This window comes from Sebastes fasciatus, chromosome 24 (genome assembly GCF_043250625.1).
Source record: "Sebastes fasciatus isolate fSebFas1 chromosome 24, fSebFas1.pri, whole genome shotgun sequence".
NCBI classification, from domain to species: Eukaryota; Metazoa; Chordata; class Actinopteri; order Perciformes; family Sebastidae; genus Sebastes; species Sebastes fasciatus.
Genome location: NC_133818.1, coordinates 4,407,721 through 4,434,892, shown reverse-complemented (window position 1 = coordinate 4,434,892; position 27,172 = coordinate 4,407,721). Strand labels below are relative to the sequence as shown.

The 27,172-nt window shown below is 40.9% G+C and overlaps 1 protein-coding gene across 7 annotated transcripts in view; it reads left to right on the top strand.

Annotated features, from left to right (window-relative positions):
* Nucleotides 1-804: 804 nt before the first annotated feature.
* LOC141762672 (uncharacterized) overlaps nt 805-27,172 on the top strand; it is a 38,042-nt gene continuing 11,674 nt past the window's right edge. For 2 of the 7 annotated variants that reach the window (XM_074626643.1, XM_074626641.1), the window contains exons 1-6: nt 14,899-15,448; nt 22,709-23,250; nt 24,261-24,341; nt 24,425-24,484; nt 25,381-25,456; nt 25,944-26,003. In XM_074626643.1, the coding sequence (XP_074482744.1) occupies nt 14,920-15,448; nt 22,709-23,250; nt 24,261-24,341; nt 24,425-24,484; nt 25,381-25,456; nt 25,944-26,003 (1,348 nt within the window). In that variant the 5' untranslated portion in view covers nt 14,899-14,919. The other 5 variants (XM_074626647.1, XM_074626646.1, XM_074626644.1 and 2 more) reach the window with 5 other exon arrangements.

Sequence of the window (27,172 nt, the reverse complement as noted above, 5' to 3'; positions counted from 1 at the left end):
CAGCTGTCTATAAAAAGGTGGATTTGTGTGTGTTGTGTGGTGGAGGGGTCGTTGTGGAACATCTGTCATCAGGAGAAGCCTTTCTCTCTTTTGAGGAATGCAGTTTTTAGTCCGGACCATAGACAGGTGCCACACTGCAGCCAGGCCGACGTGTCTGAACAGAAAATCAAACACATGGAAAACCTACAGCAGCCTGAAGTCCATGATGCTGATTTTCTCACTGTAGCTCTAAATTAGACTTCTCATGTGGTAAAGCTTTTATTTTTAGCTTCTAATAACTTTTGAGAATCTAAACCATAAGATTTATTTAGAGGTAGATTTTACTGATTTAGGTAACACAGGCAAATTCAGTTAACAGAACCCACGGCTGGTTTTGTCCACTGATAATTCCAATAAAACTAAAATAAATTAAATTAAATTAAATTCAAACAATGTGTTATGAAAACAGGATTTGTAGTAATAAAGTTAAATAATATTTCAACATTAAAAACAGGTTTCAACAGTCATTTTTAATCAAATTAACTGAACTTTAGATTGTGTAATGTTGATTGCAGTGTGCATAAAATATATTATAATATGATAATAAAGCAAGAATCCATATAGATTATTTTAGTAGCCATTATTATATTTTAAATAATTATTAATTAATTTTTAAATAGTTTTTATTTAGCAGTCATATGAGCCATTATCACAATGTAAACTTTTATTGCTGCAGATAATGTGTGGAGCTTTTACTTTGAAAAGCCCATGCAGGAAGTTCCCTGCAGCTAGTTACCATGGTAGCTTGACAGTGAAGTCATTAGCTGCTCTGAGTGAAGGTGCTCACATCCTCTCAGGTAGACAAGAGGTCGAGGAAACTTTGGTTTATTTTTCGCCCACAAGCTGCGTTGGAGATGAACGCACCTCAGGAAGGATTTTAATAGTTTTTTTTCCTTTTTAAAATCATAAATAGTCTAATAAACACTTCAAGGATGGACAGGTGGTCTCTGTTGCAGAGCTTGCACACCTGCATCCTCTTGCTGCTGCTGGTCACACAGGTACAAGCTCAACGAAGAGGTGAGTGCATGTTGCTTTTGTTAGTTATTCTGTAATTATTTAGCATATTTAAATACTTGTATTAATTCAGCAGAGTGTTTTAAAGAAAGTGTTGCTGCAAAACTTTAAATTTCTGCAGAAAAAGTGCAGAAAATCTGCTTTAAAATGCTGCAAAACACAAGTTTGGTATTAGGTATCTTTTTAATTGGCTCTAAAGCACATCCTATCTTAGAAACAGCACCTAACTTTTTAATTAGAATTCAGACATTATCATCCCCTTGCTGTGAATACTGAGCAGGCTATGTGCTGACACATGATCTGAAAGCTTGGTGTTTTCAGGCTGGAATGAGGTTGTGGTTGATGTGAATGTCTGGACTTGTCTTTTGGGAATTATGAATAGCTCATAGCATTTCCTCTACTGTACTGTCTGTCTGACTGTCTGCCTTTGTTTGGTTTATAAAAGTGAAGCATGTAACAGAATCATGCACTGACCTGCTTTTCTTCTTCACTGGATGAATATCCTACAGGGATATTTTTGTAATTTGATGACTTTGCATTTATTGTATTGTATTTGCTGCCTTTTTCTGCCGGCTGAGCTTCAGGTTTCCTCACTAAGCTGGTTTTCTTTAGCACTGTTTTGTACATGGACGAGATTATGAGAAAGCGGGCCCCCGGGCTCAGACATGAAGAAGGGGCCCCCCGGCTATATCAGAGTCAGATTGAAAGAAACACAAAACAAATGCACGTTTTACATCTCTTTGTGGTCGCTTGGCATCTTTTTATTGTTAATTAAAATCAGTTTTTTGTCATTTTGTCTCACTCTTTTGTCGTTTATGTCTCTTTGTGGTAATTTTGTATCTGTTTTTTGTTATTTTGTCTCTCTTTTGTTGATTTGTGTCTCTTTGTGATTGTTTTGCATCTCGTCATTTTGTGTCTCTTGTTGTTTTGCGTGTCTTTGTGGTCATTTCACGTTTCTTTGTGGCTGTTTTGCATCTCCTTATTGTAGTTTTGCGTCTCTTTGTGGTCATTTTACGCCTCACTTTGTGGTTGTTTTATTATCTCTTTATTGTAGTTTTGCGTCTCTTTGTGGTCATTTCACGTTTCTTTGTGGTCGATTTGCATCTCTTCGACGTTTTGCAATTGTTTATTGTTGTTTTGGATCACTTTGTGGTTGTTTTGCATCTCTTTATTGTAGTTTTGCATCTCTTTATTGTAGTTTTGCATCTCTTTGTGTTTGTTTTGCGTCTTTTTGTGGTCATTTTGCGCCTCACTTTGTGGTTCTTTTATCATCTATTTTTTGTAGTTTTGCATCTCTTTGTGGTCATTTTGTATCTGTTTTTTGTTATTTTGTCTCATTTGTTGATTTGTGTCTCTGTGATTGTTTTGCATCTCGTCATTTTGTGTCTCTTGTTGTTTTGTGTGTCTTTGTGGTCATTTCACGTTTTTTTGTGGTCGATTTGCATCTCTTTGACGTTTTGCAATTGTTTTTTGTAGTTTTGCATCTCTTTGTGGTTGTTTTGCATCTCTTTATTGTAGTTTTGCATCTCTTTGTGGTTGTTTTGCATCTCTTTATTGTAGTTTTGCATCTCTTTGTGGTTGTTTTGCATCTCTTTATTGTAGTTTTGCATCTTTTTGTGGTTGTTTTGCATCTCTTTATTGTAGTTTTGCATCTCTTTGTGGTCTTATTATACATCTTGTGATTGTATTGTGTCTCTTTGTAGCCATTTCTTTGACTTTCCACCAAGAAATGTTAACTTCAACAGACGCTCTGACCCTTGATCTCTTGGACCTGTTCCCGTTTGGCTCGTTCAGTAATCCATCCATGGTTTTTGTACTTGTGTGTGTGTGTGTGTGTGCTTGTGTCTTATTGAAAAAAAGGACATTTTACAGATCATCACTTCCTTAGGATTAATATTTAAGTCTAAAGTTAAGAATTAAGGGTCGGTGCAGGCGAGGGATGTTACTCGTGAAGTTGCTTTTCAGTGTGTTGTAGTGCAGAACAGTGTGTGTGTGTGTGTGTGTGTGTGTTACTGTGTGTGTTACTGTGTGTGTACAGGCTGGTAATTTTCGGTTTGTTCAGATTTTCCCCTCTTCAGGGCACCCTTCATCTTCAGCGCCAGATTTTACCTGGCTGTGGTTTCAAAACACACAAACATTGTGTGTTTTGTCTTCAGGTTGTGGGAAATTCACTCCACCAAAAAAGGAAATTGCAAAACCTCCTGTCAAACATTGAGCATCATTATTGATAATTTACCGTCTAACAGTGTCAGAGGATGTGAGGGATCAGAATTTACAACAACGTCTTCGCTTTCTTTCTCTACGTTTAGCAGATATAACGCCTCCTCAGATTTACTGTGTTTACATAGCATGTAAGCACTTAACAGAAGTATGCTGGATCATAAGCAGCAGACTTTTCCCCTGGGTGGTCCGTGATATACGACGCTATAGTTTATCAAAGCAGACAACAAATGGTAATAAAAACCAGTGTACCGTGTCGTACTAAATAAGTAGCTGTTCACTTAATAGTGTGGTGTATATTGAGGATTTAAAGGCAATATAATCCAGCGGATAATTACAACACAAGGAAATACACAGCCTGTCTGAACATGAGGCCGTTTTCTGCCTTTACAAATATGGAAATTTCACTTAAAGTTAAAGACAATGGGTACTTTCATGAAGTAATATATTCCTATAGCACTTTATTTGCCATCTTATACATAAAGAAGCGTGACAGAAGATGCATTTTTAAAGGAGCACTGTCCCTTTTTTGCACAAAATGATCCATTAAACTAGCACTTAAATGATTTAGATTAAATAGTTTAACAAAAGTATTTATCAAGCAAACACATTCCAGGTTAAAGTCTGTAAAAATCTGCTGATTTCGGACTGTTGTTTCCACAACATAACCGTTTTTGAAGACATTTTATGGACTAAACTATTACATTAACCACCTTATTTCCTGATGATTTCTCCCACAAAAGGCTGTTGAAGTGTTTTCACGAGCTGGATCAACTTTAAATCCCCGTTTCATTAGATCAAATGGGGGGTAGACGGTAGCACAGCAGACTTTTATTTATATAAAAACAAAGCAGATTATTACTTTAAGTCGGTGTGGTTTCTTCTCAGTTGAACTACTAATTATGGTGTGCTGTAGTTAAGCTGTGATGAAGACTCTCTGTTTGGGTTTGACTAGAATAAACAGGTCTTGCTCAGCTGCGTTAGATAGTACGGGTGGGAATCACCAGAGGCCAAGTGAGACGATCTTATCACGATACGATCTTATTGCGATTTCAATATCGAGTTTTGCGATAAGATATTTTGCAATTTATTACTTTTTCATCTACAAATTATGCAGTTTGTCATGTTTTATCTAATAAGATAGTTTTCACTCTGTTCATCTCAGAGTTTTCATTATTACACATGTCAGAGGTCAAGGGACCCCTTTGAAAATGGCAGTATTTCCAAGCCAAGTTAGCATACATTTTGAGTGTTATTTAGCTTGTTCTTACCGACAAGCTAAAATGACATGGTACCAATGGATTCCTTAGGTTTTTTAGCTTCATATGATACCAGTATCTTCACTCTAGCTTGAAGACTAAGTCCGCTACAACCTCTGAAAGACAGAATAACTTCCGGCAGACTGTTAAGCGGTCAATAGCTTATATAGCAGCCCAGTTGCACAGCAGTTTGTGAAATAGTCACAAAATGTAATGCATTTATTTGTGTACATAGACACGAATTTCAAAAATTCAATTCCAATTTTATATATATGTATATATTAGGAATTATGCATGACTGATATTTTTTTTTAAATCTCACATAACCCCTGAAATGTGAGATGTGAAAAACGGAAAGATACTGTCCGTTAATTATCATAAATAAACTGTAAAAAAAACCAACAGTAATTATCTTTATATAATTAGCCTTTATTACTGTAATATTACAAGAAACATTTTATTTTTAACATATATTTATTGTTAGAATAGTCATACACCGTAAATCTAAGACCATTTACATATAAATCACAAATGAAAAATTTAATTTTATGTTGCAAAAGCCCAAATTTACATTAACTCAGAAGTTTTGCAAAATAAATCTGTATTTTTACAAGAAATGCTTTTAGAATTCCATGAAATCCTTTTCTTCTAACATAAATTAATTGTTAAAATAGAGTCAAACATCTAAAAAACAGAATAACTATCTTTTAAAAATGATCAAGAAAAGCTTAAATACAGATAATTACGATTTTTATTACAAAAAAATACTGTAAATCTAAGACCATTTACATATAAATCACAAATGAAACATTTTTTTTTTCTGTCATTTTGAAATACAGAAAAAAAAAGTAAAATTTCTTGAAAAAAACTGTAAAAAATGTGTTTTTTTTTACAGTGTATAACCAAGGTAGACAGGAAAGAAAGAAACAAAAAAAAGGGAGAAAAGGACACAACAAAACAAAGAAAATAAATTTAAAGAACCACAGCAGACATTTTAGACATTATATCAAAATAATAAAAGCTAACATACCAAATAAACAACTCAAATATACAATGTACAGCAGAGAATAAAGTGTATCTTCAGGTTGCGTAAACAGCAACTCCTTATTTTCCAGTTCACATAGCCTCAAGGCCATTTCTTCACCGCGGTTACCTCCCATTCTCATGTGTAATTACAGCTTTTATCCTGCGTGCGTCTCAAATTCAGCCTTCAGACTGATCAGATGTAGACAGTAACAAATGAAACATGAAAGCCCTTTTTACAACAGTATGTGAATAATGATAGCGTCTCTATAGAGCACTTTAAAAAGCCTCATAAAGGGCAGCTGTGGGTGTTTCCTACCTGCTGCCACCTAGTTGAAGGTGACAGCGGAAGTGTTAAAGTGTTTGTATGATCTCATGCTGAGGGGTGAGAGGATGTTTACTTTCCATCTTTCCATCTTTCTATTCAATCTGCCGTCTAAAGCGGCCGGTCAGAAGCTGCTCGCTGTTATACTGGGGGATGCTTTGTTTTCCCAGCTGCAGAGCTGGTGGCTCTCAGGTGGTGATAGTGGTGATAACGGTGGCTGTGGTTTTGCTTCTCCCACCTGCTCTGCTCTTTAAGATCTAATCAGCTTGTTACCCACAAATAGCATGTATAGATTAGGGTTCATTTAAGCTTGATTTCTAGACGTAGGAGCGAGAATCTGGCTGCTGGTTGGAGCTTTTGTGGACGTGACGTCAGCGAAAATCCCTGAAACATCCCTTAATGACTCGTTTGGTGATGAGACAAAGAGCGGGCGTGTCTGGGCCGGCACGCTGTTAAAATAAAGACACCACTGTTCTTAATTGTTAGTCTAATGGGTTCATATTTGTTGCACGGTCTTGTATTTAATCTTATACATAAAACAAATCCCTTCCTGTGCAGAAGTCATTTGTCCTCAACTGAGAATATGTTGAATCATAAGTTTCATTGTTTAAATCAACAGTGAAGCAAATTTGAGATTAACAAATCAATGAATTGACTGATTGTTTCAGCTCCATTTCAGTCTAAACAGCTTTCATCAGGTATAAATGTATATAAACTGGGGAAAAAAAGTTCGGAAACTTGTGTTTGGTGGATTATTTCTCTGTTGTTACAATGCTAATGGTCATTGTATTTTACATCGTTGGAAAGCCTGTTTATTTACCTTCACAATGATGTCCAACTTGTAAGGATCATGCATTTGAGGGATGAGCAGCACAGCTGATTATGTGGGTAGTGCCCAAGAAAAATTTGCCAAAATGCTCTGCCAAAGAGTAACATTTTATTGGTGCAGGTTACTTTTAATGTAATAAAAAAAGTGAAGCAGCTTTTCTTTTCCTCTTAAAGTTGTTCAACCATTAAATACTGCTAAAAATATGTAACTTTATATAAATATATTTAACGCCACAGGTTTGTGCAGGCTAAAGAACCGAGTTTTGTCAAGGAGATCAACTTCAGCCTGAAGCTAGTTTCACATAAAAGACGTTAAATATCCTCCTTACTCTTGACTGCACATGCCATGATACTCTTTACTGCACCCAACCCTCAGAAACAGAAGCTTTTTGTTCACAGCAGACATTAATCGGTCGTGGGCTCGTTAACTTTACTGGCTGTGAAGCGGCTCTACAGTGAAACCTTTCTGTGTTCACGTTGCCCTCAACCCGAACCACAGCTGACTCGTCCATTGTCATCTTTTCCATGTAGGCAGCTACATGTTTTGCATGGCATTTCATCACATCAGTGTTTTTATCATTTCCACCACAAAGGGCCAAACAGAGTCATATCATCCAGCTGCCAACACAGAGGCCTCGGACCTCTTTAGGAGTGATTCACGCTGCTGTTAATCAGCCAGGAAACGACACTGACACAGAAGAAGCTCTCAGGCTGGTCACAGTTTTACTGACATGCAGATTTACTGGGCAGAGATTAATGACTGAGGTCCACTTGTGCATAAAGTTGGTTTATAGTTGTTTGTTGCCGCTGCGTTCCAGGTTCAGGGATATGAGGGAAGGTGATGACTACACATACTTCTCTCGTTCCATCTCTTCTGTGCTCTGTATCTACACTACACTATCACTATCTAATACAGGCAAAATGCCAAAACAAAGCGTGTCAGTGTGCTGACTTGACTATGACTTCCCCCAAACTGCATGTGATTATCATAAAGTGGGCATGTCTGTAAAGGGGAGACTCGTGGGTACACATGGAACCCATTTACATTCACATATCTTGAGGTCAGAGGTCAAGGCACTCCTTCGAAAATGACCATGACAGTTTTTCCTCGCCAAAATTCAGCATAAGTTTGGAGCGTTATTTAGCCTCCTTCACGACAAGTTAGTATGACATGGTACCAGTGGATTTTCATATAGTATTGTAGTAGATAACAATACCAGTATCTTCTCTCTAGCTTTAAAACTGAGCCCGCTACAACCTAAAAGAAATTAGTGGCGTTAAAATAAATTTGCGTCAATGCGTTATTATCGCGTTAACTTTGACATCCCTATTTAACCTTTAATGGAATAATAGTCAGGTTGAGAACAAGTCCCTCATTTAACCGTATTATCTCAACTGCTTATTATTCCATGTGCAACTTGAACTACTTTTTTATGCCACTGCACACTCGAGTGCACAATATTCAGCAGCTTGTTTAGTGAAGTGCTGGAGGGAGTGAAATGTGAAATGATGCACGTCAAGTGTCACAATTACATGGAGGAATGTTGGAGGTCAAAATCCAGTTTGAAGCAGCTTTCATTTCAGTTTTGACGTCATATTTTGGATAAAGCTAGCTTTCTAATAGTGTCTGTGGTTTAGCGGTTTATGACTCGCTGTGAGCATCAGCGTTGTTGTGAACTGCGCTTGCCCTCGAGTATCTGGGCTGCAGGAATTTAAACCTGCAGCACTTGAAAGCCTCAAGTTACGAGGCCTTGAATGTCACGTCTCTTCAGGCTCATGCTGCAAAAATGTTCCTCTGACAGGTGAGACCAACAGAAAAACACGGAGGAGACATTTTAATTTATGTCAAAACAGAACTAATATGACCGTAATTGCTTTTAATTTTCTGCTGTCAATCATCTCCTCTTTCTGGAACAAAACTTTTGTTTTGTTTTCTCACACTCAGAAGACGCCACCATACTTATACCTCCCATTATTCTTCACAACAAACGTCCTCATTCAGCAGATCCTCCACACACACAAGGAGTCGACTGTCTCGTCTCGGAGCTCCCGTGTTGCTTAATGAATCGTGCATTGAGGCTCGATAAGGGGAACCGTCTCACACCCTCTCGTCTGAAAATGCCCTGCTTTTGTCTGTGCCAAGAGCCCACTTGGACATACCGCAGGGTGTAAGGATCTGGGGAGTGTCACGGTGTTGATTTCTGCTGCGCTTCTGCCAAGATGCCCCACGGGGGACTTTCTTTGCTTCTTCGCTTTGAAGAATTTGAGTTATTTGATGATTTGAAAACACAGCAGGCACAGATAGAAATCAGTGAGGAGTGTCTGTGGTGTACTGAAAGATTTCTAGGTTTGTGAAAGCTGAGATTTCAGTAAAGAGATATGGTACATTAGTTAATCTCTGTAGTACTCCAGACTTCAGACAACAGGTGGCAATATTTCATCTGTATTTTTTTGCCATTTACTGCTTTGAAAACTGACAAGAAATACAGCTGCTGCCATCTGCTGGTTCATAGAAGTACTGTGAGTATATGAATGGATGTGGAGACACATTAACTCGATCCAGGTGTTTGATGAGCTGTGGAGGCCAGTCAAGTTCTTCCACACCAAACTGGGAAAACCCTTTCTTTGTGGAGCTGGCTTTGTCATGTTGAAACAGGAAATAGTCACTCAAAATAGAGAAAATCCTTAAGTTTGTTCTTCAGAGCAAACTTCCAAGGTGGACGGTATACTCGACAAGCCATTTAGCCAATGACTAAATGTCTTTGTGCTGTTCCAAGATGCACATTTCCCCTCAGATATCATCTTACTGTCTGTCTTAATTGTAGTTTTGCCTTTATTTCATACTTCTCTGACATTGTCGGAGCCCAATATTTTACTTCTCTTAATAATTCTGCCGGATACAAGTCTTAATAATAACAATACTGACCACAAAGTAACATGAGCTCTCAGTCTAATTATTGAGCCCTGTGTTTTATGGTTGAAGATCATACATGTGAGCGTGTGAACTGTGTGGTATCCTTGTGGGAAACCACACAGAAACATGATACGCCAATTAAACCGAGAGACGATGAAGCTGCCGGGCCTGAAAAAACACCAGCGGACACATTTGCTCCCATCATCCTGGATCTTTCTGTTTATTAGATAAAGGAGAAGAGGAGTGAGGAAGGCTTTCATGTCTCAACAGAGAGGTGAAATGAGGCAAAGTAAGCTGATGATGAATGGCTTTTAAAGTATGTTGACCTTTTAAGTTGGTGGTCTGTGCGATTACTGTCTGTGTGCGACAAGTTGTAAAGATGGAAGTGCAACCGATCACTGTCTGATTATATCCTGGAGACAGGTATGCACCTCTTCCTCCTCCTCCTCCTCCTCCTCCTCACGGTGTCGGACAGAGACTTAATCCCAAATATGGAGATTTTTAATCAATTAAAACGTCTTAACAACTGGATGCAGAGTGATGTTTTTGCAGGTTTAAGAAACTCAAACGTCTCCTGACAGTCTTACAGCTCCGGAGAAATCTGGTTGCCATGCCGATTAGTCACTCTGATAATTTAGCACAGCTGCAATTTATACACCCCCTCTTTCTTTTCTCTCTCATCTGTCTGTCTATCCTGCATGGCCATAAGTATGTGGACACTTATGTGCATCTGTGTTTCTAGTCTGGGGCTGTTTTTTTATTGTTCGGACAACTTAGCTCCAATTTAAGGGACATTTTTGGGATGTGCTGTTTCTTGCTGAGAGTTAGATGAGAAGTTTAAAGTGGTTTATGAAGTATATGTTGATTGCACAATGTAATGGCTGTAGAATAATGACACCATCGGCGTTTAGGGCTGCCATGCTCTTAGTTGATTAGTGACTAATCGGTCGTTTTGGTCTTAGTCGATTAGTCGTTTTTTATGCTTTTTTCATGCTGAATGACTCTAATGGTCCGTGTCCACAGGCTTCGTCATTTCCACGCTCCCCATTCATTGTCTATGTAAGCAGCCGCGCAATGCATTCTGGTAGTGTGGCGTCGCGATTCGAGAGACTAGGCGTCACGACGCCCGCTCTTGATTTGCATAAAGTTGAGGGCTCGTCTACTTTATGTAAATCACGGGCGTCCGACGCGACTCGCTGCCTTTCGAAACTCCCGAGGATCTTTTAAAATAAACGTTGTCGATCCAAAATAAAGACAGATTCATCAACTGCATGGATTATTTCTCGCCTCAAATGTTTTCAGAAACACGTTTCAGTGAACTATTTACGTGAAATAAGAGAAGAAAGTTTCCAAACGAGCCTCTTTACTGGTTCCGGTTTAAAAGCTGGGAGCAGCAGCCAACGGCGGGAAAGCGTTCGTCCAATCAGGAGCCGAGTGCCTTGTTTCTAGGGACAGCACACCAAGCGTCCAATGTTGGGAAGCGTCGCGTCCCCTCGCGATAAAAAACGCCCCTGTGGAAACGTACCGTAAGAAACTCATGAGCACATCTCTGGTAAACACCAGATATAAAGTGGTGCTTTAGTGTGATTCTTTGTGGAGAAACTTACAGATCTGTCCACTAAATCAACTAATCCATTAGTCAACAAAATAGACAACAAAATGCATTCTTAGTCGACTAACAGAAGTCGCTATCGCTTCTGTCCAATGGTAACAAAATCTCTTCTGTTGGTTCAAAGTCAAGGTTTTCATGACGTAATCATTTTAAAATGTAGCCGAAAACACCAACTTGTTCAGGCATCCTGGGAAATTGAACTGAAACAGCCGAAAAGTAGAAGAAGCAGGACGGGAGAAAGTTTAAAAAATGCAGTAAATGTCACAAACTGTATAACTGTTTAAGGAGGAAGCAGACATAACATTCCCACTGGAGCTTTAATGTGCAGCTGTAGCACTGGATTGTATATAGCTGCATGCATATGTACTGTATAATACTCCAAATGGAAAGCACCAGGTGCTTTCATAAACTGACATTCACTTACTCAGTGAAGCAAAACGCCGCGGTGTGTTTACTTACCCTAGTCGTGGCCCCGTGCAGGTCAGAGCAGCTGACAGCTGATCGTGATGAAAAGTGTTGGAATCACAGAGGGAGGGTTAACGTGCATGTGGGAGAGTCTGCAGGGCATTTATGGTGATATATTGACCCGTGTGTTGAACATGAACGCACTATATGGGACGATCTTATCAAGAGTTTTGATATTTAAAGTGTAGAAATCGATGCTTTTTTATTCTCCTGCTGTGGTGAAGGAAAGAAAGAAATCTCCTGGCATTAAAAAAAAAGAAAACAAACTAGACAGGAAGTCTAGTTTTCCCCCAAACACACACTCTGTAATTGCTTTTGGTAATTACTGCAAGACTGAGACATAAGAGCTTTTCTTTTATTTGTTCCCCGTGCTTTCTGGTGTACAGTTATCACTTTCATGCTTTGTTTTTGTATAAAAATACCTCTCATGTGCTGTCAGAACATTGTTTTCAGATGTTGCCCCTTTGCCCACACTTTTTAAAGTAGAACAGGAGATATTTTCCAACTGGATTTTGTACAGTTGTGTCCCAGATTTAGTCCCCTTGCAACCCAAAAGACAATATTCTTACTAAGCTGTTTACATGGCTAATGAAGATGATAGCGACGGCCAAAATGCCGAACTCGAGGCTTCAAAACGGCAGCGCACAAACCGATGGATGACGTCACGGTGCCTACGTCCACTTCTTACAGTATATACAGTCTATGGCGAAAACGTGAATGTCCCTATCTAGAGCCAGTGGTTTGTCCGGCTACGTGAAGAGGACTCGCTCTCTATGTAGATATGAACAGCTCATTCTAAGGCAACGAAAACACAATGATACTTATTTTAAGATGATTATACACTAAAGAAAACATACTTATTAATATTAATAGATCCCCCTGATTGCACACTGTTCCTTTAAAAGGTTAAACGAGTCTAGATTCACTTGATCACATCGTTAAGAGGCGTTGAAGGAAAAGTGATCCGCTGAGCAGCATTGTGTTGTCTGTGTTGACCTCAGTTGACAGATGGCTTTCACACACTCATCCAAAGCTTCAAATCTGCTCCTCATTTCCTGCTCAGCGTCCGGCAGAGTTAAGACATGCTCTGACAGCAGTAGCCGTGTTGTATGAATGCACAAATTATCAAAAATGTGGCAGTTTCCAAACCTCCAAATGTCATATGCAGCGTGGGCGTGGGAGGTCTGAGGACTGGAATGTGCAACAGCTGGATGTCCTGGCTTGGCAGAGGAGGCGGGTATAGCTGGATGATGGGGGCACACGGGGCCGTGTGGAGGAGGAGAGCCTCCTTCCCTTATCGCCCATCTGTGAGAACCTGGAAGTGGTACATTTTCCGAAGATTTACTGCGATGAGGCAATGGAGTCGGTCCCCCGGGAGAGGAGCTTCGATCCAATCGGATACGCCTTCATTTCCTCAGCTGCTGCTGTCACTCCTGCTGTTCTTCTCTCTTCACCAACAGTTTACTTTTGACTGTTTTGGTTTTTCCCCCCAAGCCATTAAATCAGACCAACAGGCCAGTATTGTGTTACTGAACACCACGGTTTTTCCAAAGCCCTCTTTTCCTTTTTATTATTGTTTGAAACAACAAACTACATCATATCTCTTCTGCTGCAGGCCAGTCTGTTATCTTAACCTGTCAGCCGCTGTGTCCATTATTCCAGTTTTCACATGTTAACCCTCGTCTCAGTTCAGTTTTAGTGTAAGGTATTTTAGGACTGCAATTAATGATTATTTTTCTTAATTAATCGATTAGTTGTTTGGTCTATAAAATGGTGAAAAGTGTCAGTGTTTCCCAAAGCCCGAGATGACATCCTTAAATGTAGAGCTGCAACAATTATTCAATACGTTGTCAACTATTAAATTAATCAGCAACTATTTTGATAAATCGATTAATCAGTTTGAGTGTTTTTTTTAAGAAAAAAAAGTCTAAATTCTCTGATTCCAGCTTTTTAAATGTGATTATTTTCTGGTTTATTTCCTCCTCTATGACAGTAAACTGAATATCTTTGAGTTGTGGACAAAACAAGACATTTGAGGACGTCATCTTGGTCTTTTTCTGACATTTTATAGACATTTTATAGACCAAACAACTAATCGATTAATCAATAAAATAATGTAGCCACAGCTCTACTCTTCCACACTCACTTATTATTCCTTTTATTTGCATTTAGTCAATGCATTTTCTGCCTACTTAATCAATGAAATCTAACTTTTAAAACATGGAATATATAATCCAAACAATACTGTAAAAACCTCCAGTGAACTTCTTACTGTTTCTCAAATACTTGCTGCTGACTGAGGAGCAGTTCAGCATTTTGCTTCTGACCTTGAGCTTCTTGCTCGTTTCGATACTCATGGCAACTTTGAATCCAGCCGCTGAGCACAACGTGAACTAAACCTTTTTATTATGGTCTATATATAATTTAAAAACTCCATATTTTCCTGAGGTTATTTCCGTGCAGGACGGGCGTGTCGTTTGTGGTAGCACGAACGGTTGCATGCTTTTTCTCCATGCTGCAGAAACGGTCTTCGGGGACCCACTCATCAACTCACACAGAGGAGGAGTTTAAGTGTGTGTTGGGGCAACTTTGAGCAACCAATGACATCCATCATCGGTGCAGCAGGCCGGCCTCCACACTCTCGGGCTCCCCCCGTCCGTGTAAGTGCTTTTTCATGATGCACTGGGAGATCTGGAGGGAGGGTCTCTTGAGTGTGAGCAGAGTCTTGGTTTTCATTCAGTGAGCAGCTTGGATTTAACTGTTGACCGGCTGGCTAACAGGTGGCGTTTGGGTGAACAGTGAGAGTTCTGTGTGCTGCTGTTTAGACACTGTTGTGTGGAGGACTGTTGCAGGAGCCGGCAGCATGTTGAAGATCCAGACTCTTCTCCTGGTCCTTGGTGCTGGGAGCCTGGACGCCTGGTGGTTCGGGGTCCCAGTAGCCGTCACAAAGGCCCCAGCGGCGACAACGCCAGCAGGAACGATAGGCGCCAACACGACGGTCAATGGCACCACACAGAAGATGGAAGAAGAGGAGGATGACAACTTGTCCGGTGTTGGGGAGGAAATCGTGGCCACAGGAATCCGTAAGTTTGTCGAGGCGTGGGACGTGACCCCGACTCCAACCTCCAGGACTACTAACGGAAGCCTGACAGAGATGATGGAGAGCGCTAACCCTAACATGACCGGTAATGCAAAGGGGGAGGGTGGAGATGGGTTTGGGATGGGGGTATCTGGATCAGGATCAGGGTCTGATCCTGGGTCACATGTAGAAGGTGATAAAATCCTGGCTGTCAATTTAACCAGGACTAAAGCAGATGTTTCTAAAATCAATGAGACTGTTGAGGGCGTTTTGGATTCCACGCTAACCCCGCCTGATAGTCGCATCAACGGTTCTGACCCACATTGTCTCCCGGTGCCCTCTGATTGGCCCATTTGCTCTGGCAAGCGACCAAAATCTTTCACGCTGCCCAACTTTCTCAACCACACCTCTGTGGAGGAGGTGGGGGCGGTCCTACAGGAGTGGGCGTGGCTCACAAGGGCGAGGTGTCACCACAGCGCCGGGTGGTTCCTCTGTCTCTTGCTGGCGCCCAGGTGCCCGTCAACCGCCGCCGCGCCCCTGCACCTGCCCTGCCGTAGCTTCTGCCAGGTGCTGCAGGACAGCTGCTGGCCGTCTCTGGAAAACGGGCGTCTCCCGGTGGAGTGCAGCCTGCTGCCTGAAACTGCGTGCGCGTCAGTTAGTAACCTGAAAGGTAACCCCGGCGGGTTAGAATGTATCCCGTCTGGTGGTGGCGATACATTTTGAATCCGATGTTTGTCGATGTTTAAGCGTTAGTCTGTGTGTGCTTGTGCCGTTTGTTTTGGTAACACACGTGTCCAAGCGCATTCATTGCTGCTTTGGATCGCTTTAAACATGATTTTGCATGTTTTAATGTAATCAAGTACTTTACATTACAGCTGACCATTTTCCAAACCATGCGTAGTGTTTGAAATGTTTGAAATGCACATTTCACATACACAACTCAGGGACTTGCGTTAAGAGTACTGCACTGATTTAGCTCTCCTGTAACATTTTCGGACTCAGGAAGGACAAAATCGATGCAGCAAAACCAGAAAGTATTTTTTTTATACCACAAATTCTTCTACCTTGTCAAAACCTGGCGCCTACATTACCCACAATTCAACTTGACTTGGCGTGCCGTTTACCTCGGAAATCGGAAGTCGGAGCTGGAAATGACGTCACACCCGAGTTGACCGTATTCTAGTCCAAGTCAGAAAGCTTAATGGGGTTTGCTCCAGCCAGGTTAGACATTGTTAGCGGTAGATAGAAGTTGGACAGCACTGAGAGTACGACTGATTTAATGAGACACAAATAAGACAGAAGTGCTATAAACAGTATATGGCAGTACTACAGCAGGCTACAGAGGTCTACTTGGCTCACTTCTTTAAAACTCCACACCCCCATACTTTTTTATTTTCTAACTTGTAGTCTTCAGACACAAACCAACGCTGTCTGGCGGCGTTCCCCCCTTTTAAGCCATCCATCACAGTAAACACCACGTCTGCTTTCATTGTTGTCAGATTTACATTTTTTGTTGCATCTGTAGGTGCAGATTGACATGATGTTTGTGGTGATGAATGCTCTGACTCAGGCATGCTTCAAGTCTCTGCAAGTTCGATTTCCAAGCTGTGCATTGAACTAAAATTATGCCTGGAAGGTGGAAAATGGTTGCCAATAATGTAAAGTATAAACAAATCTGCAAATATTGAGTTGAAACATGCAAAACTAGCGGTATGATCACTGCAGTCTACTGTTGCACATGTCTAGAGGACGCCGTTTTGCACAAACGCATGAACACCTGAGTTCACGTCACTGTCCCAGCCAGGATGCATGCCACCTCCATGTGATTGTCTGTCTGCACAGTGCAGGACTGCATCTGCAAAACCACCTTTTTATTGTGTGTGTCAGCAATGGACAGCAAGGTTACAGGTTCTTTGTAGCCTTTTCTGCTGTATATGAAAGCTAAACTAAAATGCATAATAACATATTCCATTTATTGCATGATTATGTGCATCCAAATCCCCTTAAAATTACTTTATACGTTGAGTCAAAGGTTCCCAAGTCCATTTATATTAAGAAAAGCATATATATTATATAAATCCTTAAGACAGGAAATGCTCCAGAGGCCCACGTCCAGCCTCGTCATAAATTGTGCAGTAAGGAGTCTATGAACTTTGCTGCATAAAACCATCTTTATCACATGTTTTCCCACAGGGATATTTAATGTAAATGTTCTGGGTTTAAGTGGCTGGTAGATTTGTTATTTTCCATGAGCCACAAGTAGGATTCCTGTTTGGATAACCTTTAAACTCAGACATAAACTAAACCGTTAAACACTCCCACATCTACAGTCCTATATGTGGTGGAGAATTTAGTTTCCCCTGAGTTATTATCATCAAGATGTAGTGAAAGTGGTTGGACACAATGGACACTTTTGACATTATGCAGGACAGGATATGAGACTTAAATGTTCTTGTCGTTAGACTGCTTTTATGGGGTGTGAATTTCCAAACACCTGCACTGGCTGCCTCATTCATTAACCCAGCAGAAAGGAAAAGGAAGAGGGAGACATGTGGCGTTTAAGTTAATTATTTTTCAGCAGACGTGGTTTTAAGGAGATTGTATTTTATCAGGGAATCCAAGATAGATGTGTTAGTTCTATATATTGCATACTATTGTCTTCATGCTCTCTTGGTTGGACAAGAGAGTTGGTGTTTCTACATGCAGCGGTTGAACAATAATCACTCCATTGCTGCTGTCACCTCCTACTCCTGCATGCCGGTCACGCATTTCTGTCCCGGGTTATCTACTTGTCATCATATTTCACAATTTCTGATCAGCTGGCGTTGAATTCTGTGTGGATTTAGAGGCTGTTGAAGCTTCAGAGGAGAAACAATTGAGCCATCTGTGGTGGGGAGGATGGCATTTATGATAGCGGCTGTGGGTGGGAAAATGGTCTGTGTGGCGATTGTGTGCTCGGGTTGGGAGAAAGGGCAACAGCGTCGCGGTACGTAACAAGAGAGCCTTGTGACTGGGATGAGACTGGGCGGCTCAACGTCTCTACCAGAGGTCAGAGGCCACCGCAAGTCGCCTACCCTCTCAAACCAGTAACACTTGATAGCTGGTAATTAAGTGCTCAGCCAACCATTAGAAGATGAGCAGAGGCAGAGTGTGAGAGGGACTTTTATGAGAGCGGGAATTACCCGCTCTTTCAGTCGGCTCTTCAAAAATACTTTAATCGTTTAAAGCTGCATTTTGGGCCAATTTACGATTTATACATCATTAATCCGATTCCTTCCTGTTTAATTGAAATTTGCTGTTTTCCAGTTAGTGGTTTTGGCTCCTGCAGCCATGGCAACGGCAACAAACAGTACGAGAGAAAACAAAAGCAAAGCGTAAAGGAAGAATTCACCAATTTGAACGTTTTAAAGTCAGTTTATCAGTCACGAGGAATCAGCTTGTAAAACAGTATAACGTCTTCTGTGGCTGCGGAGGAGAAGTTTGGGCTTCGTCTTTAAGACGCCAACCAGCAGCATGACCTTCAGACAGAACCAGGCTAGCTGTTTACCCCTATTTCCAGTCTTTATGCTAAGCTAAACTAACTAGCCGGTGTCAAATAACGGAAATTTTCCGGCAGCAAGGGCGCCAGAAAATGTCTGTTAAAAAACGGAAAAATACTGTCCGTTAATTATCATAAATAAACTGTAAAAAAAAAAAAAAACAGTAATTATCTTTATATAATTAGCCTTTATTACTGTAATATTACAAGAAATATTTTACTTTTAACATATATATATATTGTTAGAATAGTCATACACCGTAAATCTAAGATCATTTACATATAAATCACAAATGAAACATGTAATTTTACGTTACAAAAGCCCAAATTTACATTAACTCAGAAGTTTTGAAAAAGAAAATATGTATTTTTACAAGAAATATTTTTAGAATTCCATGAAATCCTTTTCTTCTAACATAAATGAATAGTTAAAATAGTCATAAACATCTAAAAAACTGAATAATTAGCTTTAAAAATGATCAAGAAAAGCTTAAATACAGATAATTACGATTGTGATTACAAAAAATACTGTAAATCTAAGACCATTTACATATAAATCACAAATGAAACATGTCATTTTTACTTATTTTCTGTCATTTTGAAATACAGACAAAAAATGTAAAATTTCCTGAAAAAAAAAGAGGTTTTTTTTACAGTGTAACTCGGCATAAAAGCGAACAATATTTCCCAAGATGTCTGATTATTGCTTCCTTGAAATGGAACTTGTGAGCTCGTGAACACGGTATTCTTGGCTTGATCGTACCTGTTGCAACCCAAATACATCCATCACACATTAACGACATTTAATCTGCAGCCAAGAAACCAGCCTATTTCAAATCTTAAGAAAAGCTGGATGGATTCAGAAAGCTGATGTCATCTGATCCCCCATCAGTCATCTTTAATTTCCGTTTATTCTAACATGGATTAAGGTCTGACTTGGGAGCAGAGGGAAGCTGTAGATGTCACAGCTGCGTCGCCTCCGTTTGAAGTGTTAACTGATGTGTGAAGTCCAGTTGGTTCGGTCCCGAGAGGATAGACTTACAGACTTACAGCTGGGGGTGTTAATGGTTGAACCCTTTGGTTTAACTGACAGGTTTGGTGTCAGAAAGAGACACACTTGGAGGTTAAACATTTCTGCTTCCCAACAGACTGTCTGAACTGCATAAATACCTCAGAGTATCATTAGACAACTAATGAGCTTTTTATTGCCGTGCTTACTTCTCCAAATAAGGTAAAGTAAATCGCTCAGATTGAGGCATACTTTGATAATGGTGTAACATTCTTTAACCTTTTGCATGCACAGAATAGAAAGAAATGTTTTATTGTAATTATAGACGAGGAATGAGGTTTTGATCTTCATACAGACATTTTAAGCTGCAACGGGCCTTGATGTCATCCAAAAATACCAATACTGCAACATGATACCAATAGCAATCCAATACAGTTTATGCTGTGAGCAATTTCTATGCCGCTTGCATGTTTTTATATGACATCTCTGTTGCAATTCAATACTCAAGTCTATCCAGTCCACTTTCAGATTTAGTAATCGCGTAGTAGGCATCATATATCAGCATTAAAAGTCACTGCTGCAGCATTTTCCAAGTGTTTTAAAAGGAGTACCTGCTTGTACAGATGTGGAACTGCTAATTTGGCAGATTTGGCAGTACAGTATGCAGCGAGGCTTGAGCTGTTCATACTAAGCACCTCATAAAGGGTCATCCAGCACAAGAAATTCCATCTTATTCTCCTTTTTCGTCTTTGTTTTTGGTGAATTATATTCCTCTGCATGATGTTTTTGCAAGTATTTCATCAAGTTGTTCATCAAATGTTGCCTAAACCTAATCCACATGCAGGACTCTGGATTCAAAGTCCCAGCATCTGTCCACCAAAAATGGTGTAAACATCAAACCCCACAATCTGAGTCATCACTTCCTGTGATCAATACAGTCTTTTGGGGCCATTAAAAGAGATTTTTGTGCCTCTTGGCCTGCAGGGAAGCTGTTTTCTTCCCCCTGAGGAGGCACTTAACACTCCTAAACGTCTGGAGTAGTCCATCAGTCTCAGCCTTTTTATAACTGGCATGTTGTGTCAATGCAGGCTTCTGGGACTCATTCAGTCTGTGCGTCCCTCATGGTCCACTTTCCCATGGACATCTGACACGCATTTCCTTCCTCTGCCTCCATCTGTCTGTGGCAACAGCTCTTCTTTCTTCGCACGGTGAAACAGGCATTGGATTGCTCTGGGGTTACATGTCGGAAAATACAGACATGGCACTCCAGTAATCCTCCGTAACAGAATACATGAGGTCATCTATGCCTTCGGCGGGGCCGTGAAACATTGCTGCTTGTTGTTCCTCCACACAATGGGTCCTCGGAGGAGGCAGAAGCAGGGCATGAAGCCATGAGATGGTTGTTTCAGAGGGCAAAGTTCACACGTTTGGGTGTCATGCCAGTTTCAAGCCAAGTTAAAGAAACAGCTGATCACCGATATGAAGTACTCTAATGTCTAAAATATCATTAAACGCTGTAACAGTGACTGCAGGGCTAATGAAAATATTATTTAAGAGGCCTAAATGGGTGAAATTATCCACAACTTAATTAGAAAATCATCATTAACATCTTGCTTGCTTTGCATTTCACAGCAAAAACAAATAAATTCAGACTGAGATTTGCAGCTCTGATAGAGAAATTAGAAAAGTGTGTGTAGCTGGTAGTTTGCAGACATTGTTCCTGTTCATGGGAGCCTTAACTGGTTCAGTGGGAGAGCTGTGGTTGGACTGTGCAGCTTCCAGATGTGAAGTGAAACAGGATCATTTCACATGCTGCTGCAGAAGAGGAAGTTCCCTGATTGTAATTTATCATTTCAGCAAAAATATGAATTCTACATTCATAATTTGACCCACCTGGTTTGTGCAACAGCTGCAGCAGCTGTGTCGCTGAGATTAACCAATAGCAGGTGTCCTCAGTGGGAAGTTGACCACCCGGCCGGCGTGCCCGGCTCGAGCTCCAACTAGATGAAGTCCCACGGGATCCAGGCTTAGCCGTTGCTGCTGTGCAGGTCGACACAACATAACACCACCATTCATGCAACAGGGACTCTAAATGTTTGTGAGAACATGTGTTCAGGATTACTGCCTGCCAGCGTTGGGTTGATGTAGTGCAGATGTGCAGTTGGTTATGAGCTGAGGAGATGAGGAGTGTTGGTCAGTATAATGTGACTTTCCTCTCAGCAGGTGAGAAGGTGTACAAAAACACTCCAGTTAACAGCCAGAAATGACGATATATCCTGTTGAAACATTAATTTAAGGGGGAAAAAATGTCCAAAATCATTAAGCTGTATGTTCTGAAAGAGTGCATCGCCATTATAAATTGGTCTCTGTCAGAGTTACAGCTTCCTTTACTGTCGTTGACTGTATGTAATACTGTCACATCATTAATAAACCTTGGGAAACCCCCACGACCTCTGACCTCTGTGACTCTTTAATGCACACATTGTACTTGTTGGTCGTTCTCTCATGAATCTGCGGAGACAGGCCGCTCTCAGGAGATCACTGAGTGGACGTGTCCGCTGGGCAAAAACCCTTTCTCCCCCGTGATGCAGATTTATGAGAATGTAATCTGTTGGTCTCTGGGGCTGTTTGAATCTATGGGAACTGAAGCATCAGCAGTTTTTCCATCAATTTGTCCCACAGACGCTGCAGCATAAAAGTAGAAACTGGGATCCAGCTTTAGTTAAAGCAGCACTTTTCCCTCTTTTAAAGCCCACTGATCACTGATCTGTGGTTTGCAGTTTGACCTGGAGGGTCAGTGTGGTTTAGTGTTTGTTGTTCCAGAGGCTCTCGTCATGGATCAGTTGAGTCGGTGACTCATTTAAAGCCGCTCTCTAACTTGTTGCGCTTCCTGCAGTGAAAGTTTTAACACATCCTAACCTGTAAAAAGATTCTTAAATCAGAAGAAACTGCTTAAAGGATGGGTCCATCTGCGTTCTTTTCTGTTGATTTTAAATGGAAACGTCCACAAAAGCAGTGACGTAGGTTACCAAACAACTATCAGACAGCCCTTTCTGACGGAGAACTGAAGCCGTTATGTCGCTCTATTCAAAGCCACCAGACTCCATTCACAATTCAATTCTGGATAGTTTGCCAATAGTTCAGTTTCTAGGTTTTTCTTTCCAAAGAACTTGTGATTTGCTGATCATTTCTGTGCTTCAAACTGACCCTGTCTTTGGAACTCGTGCTGCTCTCAAGTGCACCTCCGACTTCACAACCTTTTTGGCCACATTTTTGTTTTTGGGGGTTAAATAATAACAAAACATGTCCTATATCGGTGATTTTGTTCAGGAAACTCTGTCTTTACACTTTCTGTCTCTTAACTTCCTGTTTCTTCCCGGCAGAGGAGACCGGCGTCTCTTTGCTCCAGCTAATCGGAGACCCTCCATCCGATGAGATCACCAAGGTCTACGGGCCGAGGGGGGGGACCGCCTACGTCTTCACCCCCGCGGCGGTGTCGGGCCAGCCGGCTCTGGCCCACGTCCCCAACCCTTTCCACCGCCACTTCTCCCTCCTCTTCCACGTCAAGCCCTCCACCCCGGCCGCCTCCGTCCTCTTCTCCATCACCGACGGGCCCCAGAAGCTCATGTACATCGGCGTCAAGCTCAGCGCGGTGAAGTCCGGCCGCCAGAGGGTGCAGTTCTTCTACACCGAGCCCGACTCCGAGGCTTCGTACGAGGCGGCCAGCTTTGACGTGCCGAGCATGGTGGACACCTGGAGTCGCTTCTCGCTGGCCGTCTTTGAGGAGCAGGTGACTTTCTACCAGGGCTGCGACTCGGAGCCGCAAGTGGTGAAGTTTGAGCGGTCGCCGGATCCCATGGAGCTCGACACGGGGGCGGGGATCTTTGTGGGTCAGGCGGGAGGAGCCGACGCCGACAAGTTCCAGGTAATATATCTCGACAAAAGACGGCTGCATTTGGAGAAGTGATTATTTAAACTTTAAATACAGACTTTGGAGGATCCATATTCAGAATTGGAACATGTTAAACTATGAATATGATAAAAAACAACACATCCTTTTTAATAAAATATTATTTTACTGACAGATACACAACACTAGAGTACATTATATAACTGAAGCATTGTTTTTATTAAGTGCATGTACATGTCTGCTGTGCAAAAAAAGTGAATAAAATCACTTTTACAGACTGTAAAATCGGTATTTTACACCTATTTAACACACGAGCATTTGGAAGATTCTCTGACCATAAACTCCAGGGTGCCAGCAGAGGAAATGCTCAAGTGCTCAAGAGATGTTTGCTCATCACATTTCTGACAGAAATTAATGAAAAACAGCAACGAATCTTCCTCCAAATGTCGCCCACGGGACCTGGAGGAGTCAGAGTAATTCACTGTGTGGAAGTCTGACCTCTCGGTCGGGTCAGATCCCTCTTTAATATCTCCCTCACGGCAGGTTTGTGTCTGGGTCGCACTAGGAAACCTTCCTTGTTCTAGTAAATCTATTACTTGACCCCTCTCACCTTTTGACCTCTGACATTTCAGCTTGCACCCAGTCAGTGACCCAGGTGACCACATGTGACGGTCACATGGCCGTTTGAAGTGGAGAAGAAATAGATGAAACTCCAAATTTGTCTAAACTCTTCTATTCTGAGCTGCATCTCTGGGCTTTTTCTCGCAAAAACATACCAAAAAAATACTTTTTTAAGGACACGAACTGGTCTCTAAGGTAGACTATTCTCACTTGTGAAGCGTCATAAAGTCCACTCGTGTTAACGAGCCAGAATACGGCCTCTGGTAGAGGATTTAAGATCCTTAACTAACACAATATTCTGCTCTGCATGAGTCATTTTCCATCTTTTCCATCTCTTTGGAGATTTCAGAGGAATCTGATTGCAAACAATGACTCATGTTGAAATAACGTGTGTGTGTTTTTAGGGTGAGATTGCAGATCTGAAAGTGGTGGGAAACAATCGGGCAGCTGAGCGTTTGTGTGACGACGAGGACGACTCTGACGCTGTGAGTATTTTTAAAAATGTATTTAAGTCAAAGTGTCTGAATGCTTTAGTGTGTAACATCTTTTCTCTCTCTGTGTGTCGCAGGCGTCTGGTGACTATGGCAGCGGTGATGGCGGCAAGAGACAGTCAGGACACACTGTGAAGGTCAGTTTCATTTCTGCACCGCCAACTGAAACTCATACAAACTAAAAATCTGCTTGATATGAATCCTTGCAGTTATTTGATATGAAAGTACATGAATGAATGTAGAGCACTGTTTCTCAACCTGGAGGTCCCGACCCCCACTAGGGGTCGCCAAAGCGTCATGTGGGTCGCAAGGCTTTCTTCATTTCTTTCTTTTCATTTTAAGGGGTGTAAAACAATAGAATAGATAGAACAATGGCCAAGCTGCTGATGCAAATGTCTGTATAGCTTTTGTCACAGATTAAAAACATCATAAACTACATATCTAGACGTCACATTAAAGAATAGCTTAACAATCTGTTCAGTCTGTCGTAAAACAAGTTTTCCTTGCTGTAAACATCCCTAATAATGGAACACACATAAACACCCAGTGCATGCTGGGAGGATTCACAACACATCTACAGTACCTCATGTAACTGCAGTCACATTATCAGCACCCTGCCAGTTATATGGATGCTCATCATGGCTCGTTTTGCCTTTTTTCAAAACAAGAGAACTCTGTTATTCAAGATAACTCAGATTAACCAAAAATGGATGAGAATTAACAGGATTATTTTAGCCATGTTAACAGCATGTTAGCCTGGATTGATGGACTGTCAACATAATGCAGCAATGTTGCATGCAACTTTTCAGTTAATTGCAGAACTCGATGCACAAAATTCAGATGGATTCGACCTACATGCATGTCTGTCTAAAGACAGAGTTTGTTTTTTAAGCAAGCATCTTAACTCTCAAGCATAAAACTGATGGATAATGGTGAATAAATATGAAGTAATCTGTGAAAACATCTGATAATGGGGCATTAACCGTTGGGATTTATGCTGCAGATACTTTTAACTATTGTGTTTTGTTTCCAGACCACGCCTGCTTCCTTCCGGCCCGTACCTGAACCGCCTCTGATATCCTCACATGGAAACAGACTCAAAGACACAGGTAAAAACTCTCCAGTGGAATCACTCACAACTGCAAATCTTCAGCGTGTGTCTGCCAAGACGACCATCACACTGCGGAAAAGTGTGATGGAAGCTTTTAATCATACAGCAGCCACTGCCAACAAAACGTCTTGTAGAATCACTGTGCTTTTATCCAGAAGTATGTGCATAAAGGTGCTTGTCTGGACCTGAAAGTGAGGGGAGTTTTGCTGCAGGGTTTCAACATGTTAGCGAGATTTTAAACTCTGTAGCTCCCCCAGGTGGATAGTTAAAGAAGTAGAGCATTTTGGGTTTTATACTGTCACTTGAGCATTAATAAGTGGCTCATAAGGAGAGGGAAATCTCCTTTAAAGACCCGCATAAGAAGATTAAGACATTTGAAAATCCTAAAAGTTTAATCTTCCGTCACCTCTTCCAACGAGGCAAAACATTCCCGCTCTGCAAGCCAACACCTGCAGCTGGTAAAGTTGTGTTTGTGTTGACTTTAGATGTCAGGTTTCCGCAGCCGTCGGTGGACAACAGCCGGCCCGGAACGCCCGGCCCGAGAGGTGGGTCGCTGGAAGATTAGGAATACGTCCTAATCAACATGTGGCCATCCTATCACAGCATAGAATGAGCGCTGTGTCTCCAGCTGCTGGAGTTTCTCATGTGTTGGAGCTGTGAGCATGTTGGTGGAGGTTCCTTTCCAATCTGTGGTTCATGCAAGTTATTCAACATGAGTTATTCTTCAGTGCAAACAGTCAAATTCTACAGTTTCACTGTTTCTATAAGGGCCTTAAAGAGTTACTAAACACCCAAACAGTTGAAAACCAATGTTTAAGGATATTAAGTAGTGTTATTGATGGATTCAGGTACAAAATTTGACATTTTAGTGATTTCAATTCTACATATTGTTATAAATATGCATAGTGACTGCCCTCTACTGGTTGAAACGTGGCTATTGCAATTGAATTTTCCTATTGAAGAGTAGCCGTAACCTTTTCAATTAGCCTTTGAATCGATTATAATAATCGCTGGCATACACATATCCCTTTCTGGAATGTTTATAAGAGTTTATACTGTATTTTTTCACCATAACAGTCCCTTTACATCCCTCTAACCTAAACATAATCATAACAATAGTCATCATGCAGCATCTGATATGGCATCCAACAAAGTTATTCCAATAATTTATGAGTGGCAATCAAGGATGGATGTTTTTTTCTATAAATGAAAAGGAAATATTACAGATCAGAACACTAGCTGCAAAACAAAAGATTGAATCCGTAAAAATAAATCATCATTATTCTCACTTTTATCACTTAATACATCCAAAATCTTGGTATTTAGGTCATCTTTAGGCCTTAAAAACATACGACTCAAATATAAATACAAGAATGCATTAATAAATGCATGCAATATTAATCTAATGAATCCAGTTTTGACTCACAAAGTTGTTTCAAATGTAATTATTATTAATACACAGTCAAAAGGGAGAATTATGAATGATGCAGCAGCACCCTCTGCAGAACAGATTGCTTCTCTGCTTCTATCTAAATGTGTCCACCAGGTGGCGTAAGAGCGCTGAGAGAAAACCCTTAAACTGATGCAAACACATCTATTCTTTCACTACAGACTGTTTTGGCTTTTGCTTTTGCTTTTGGTGGTAGTGTTTTTGCAATTAATAACAATCATTGCTGTTTGACTTTTTATTCTTTCTCATAAATTGTTGCTTTTG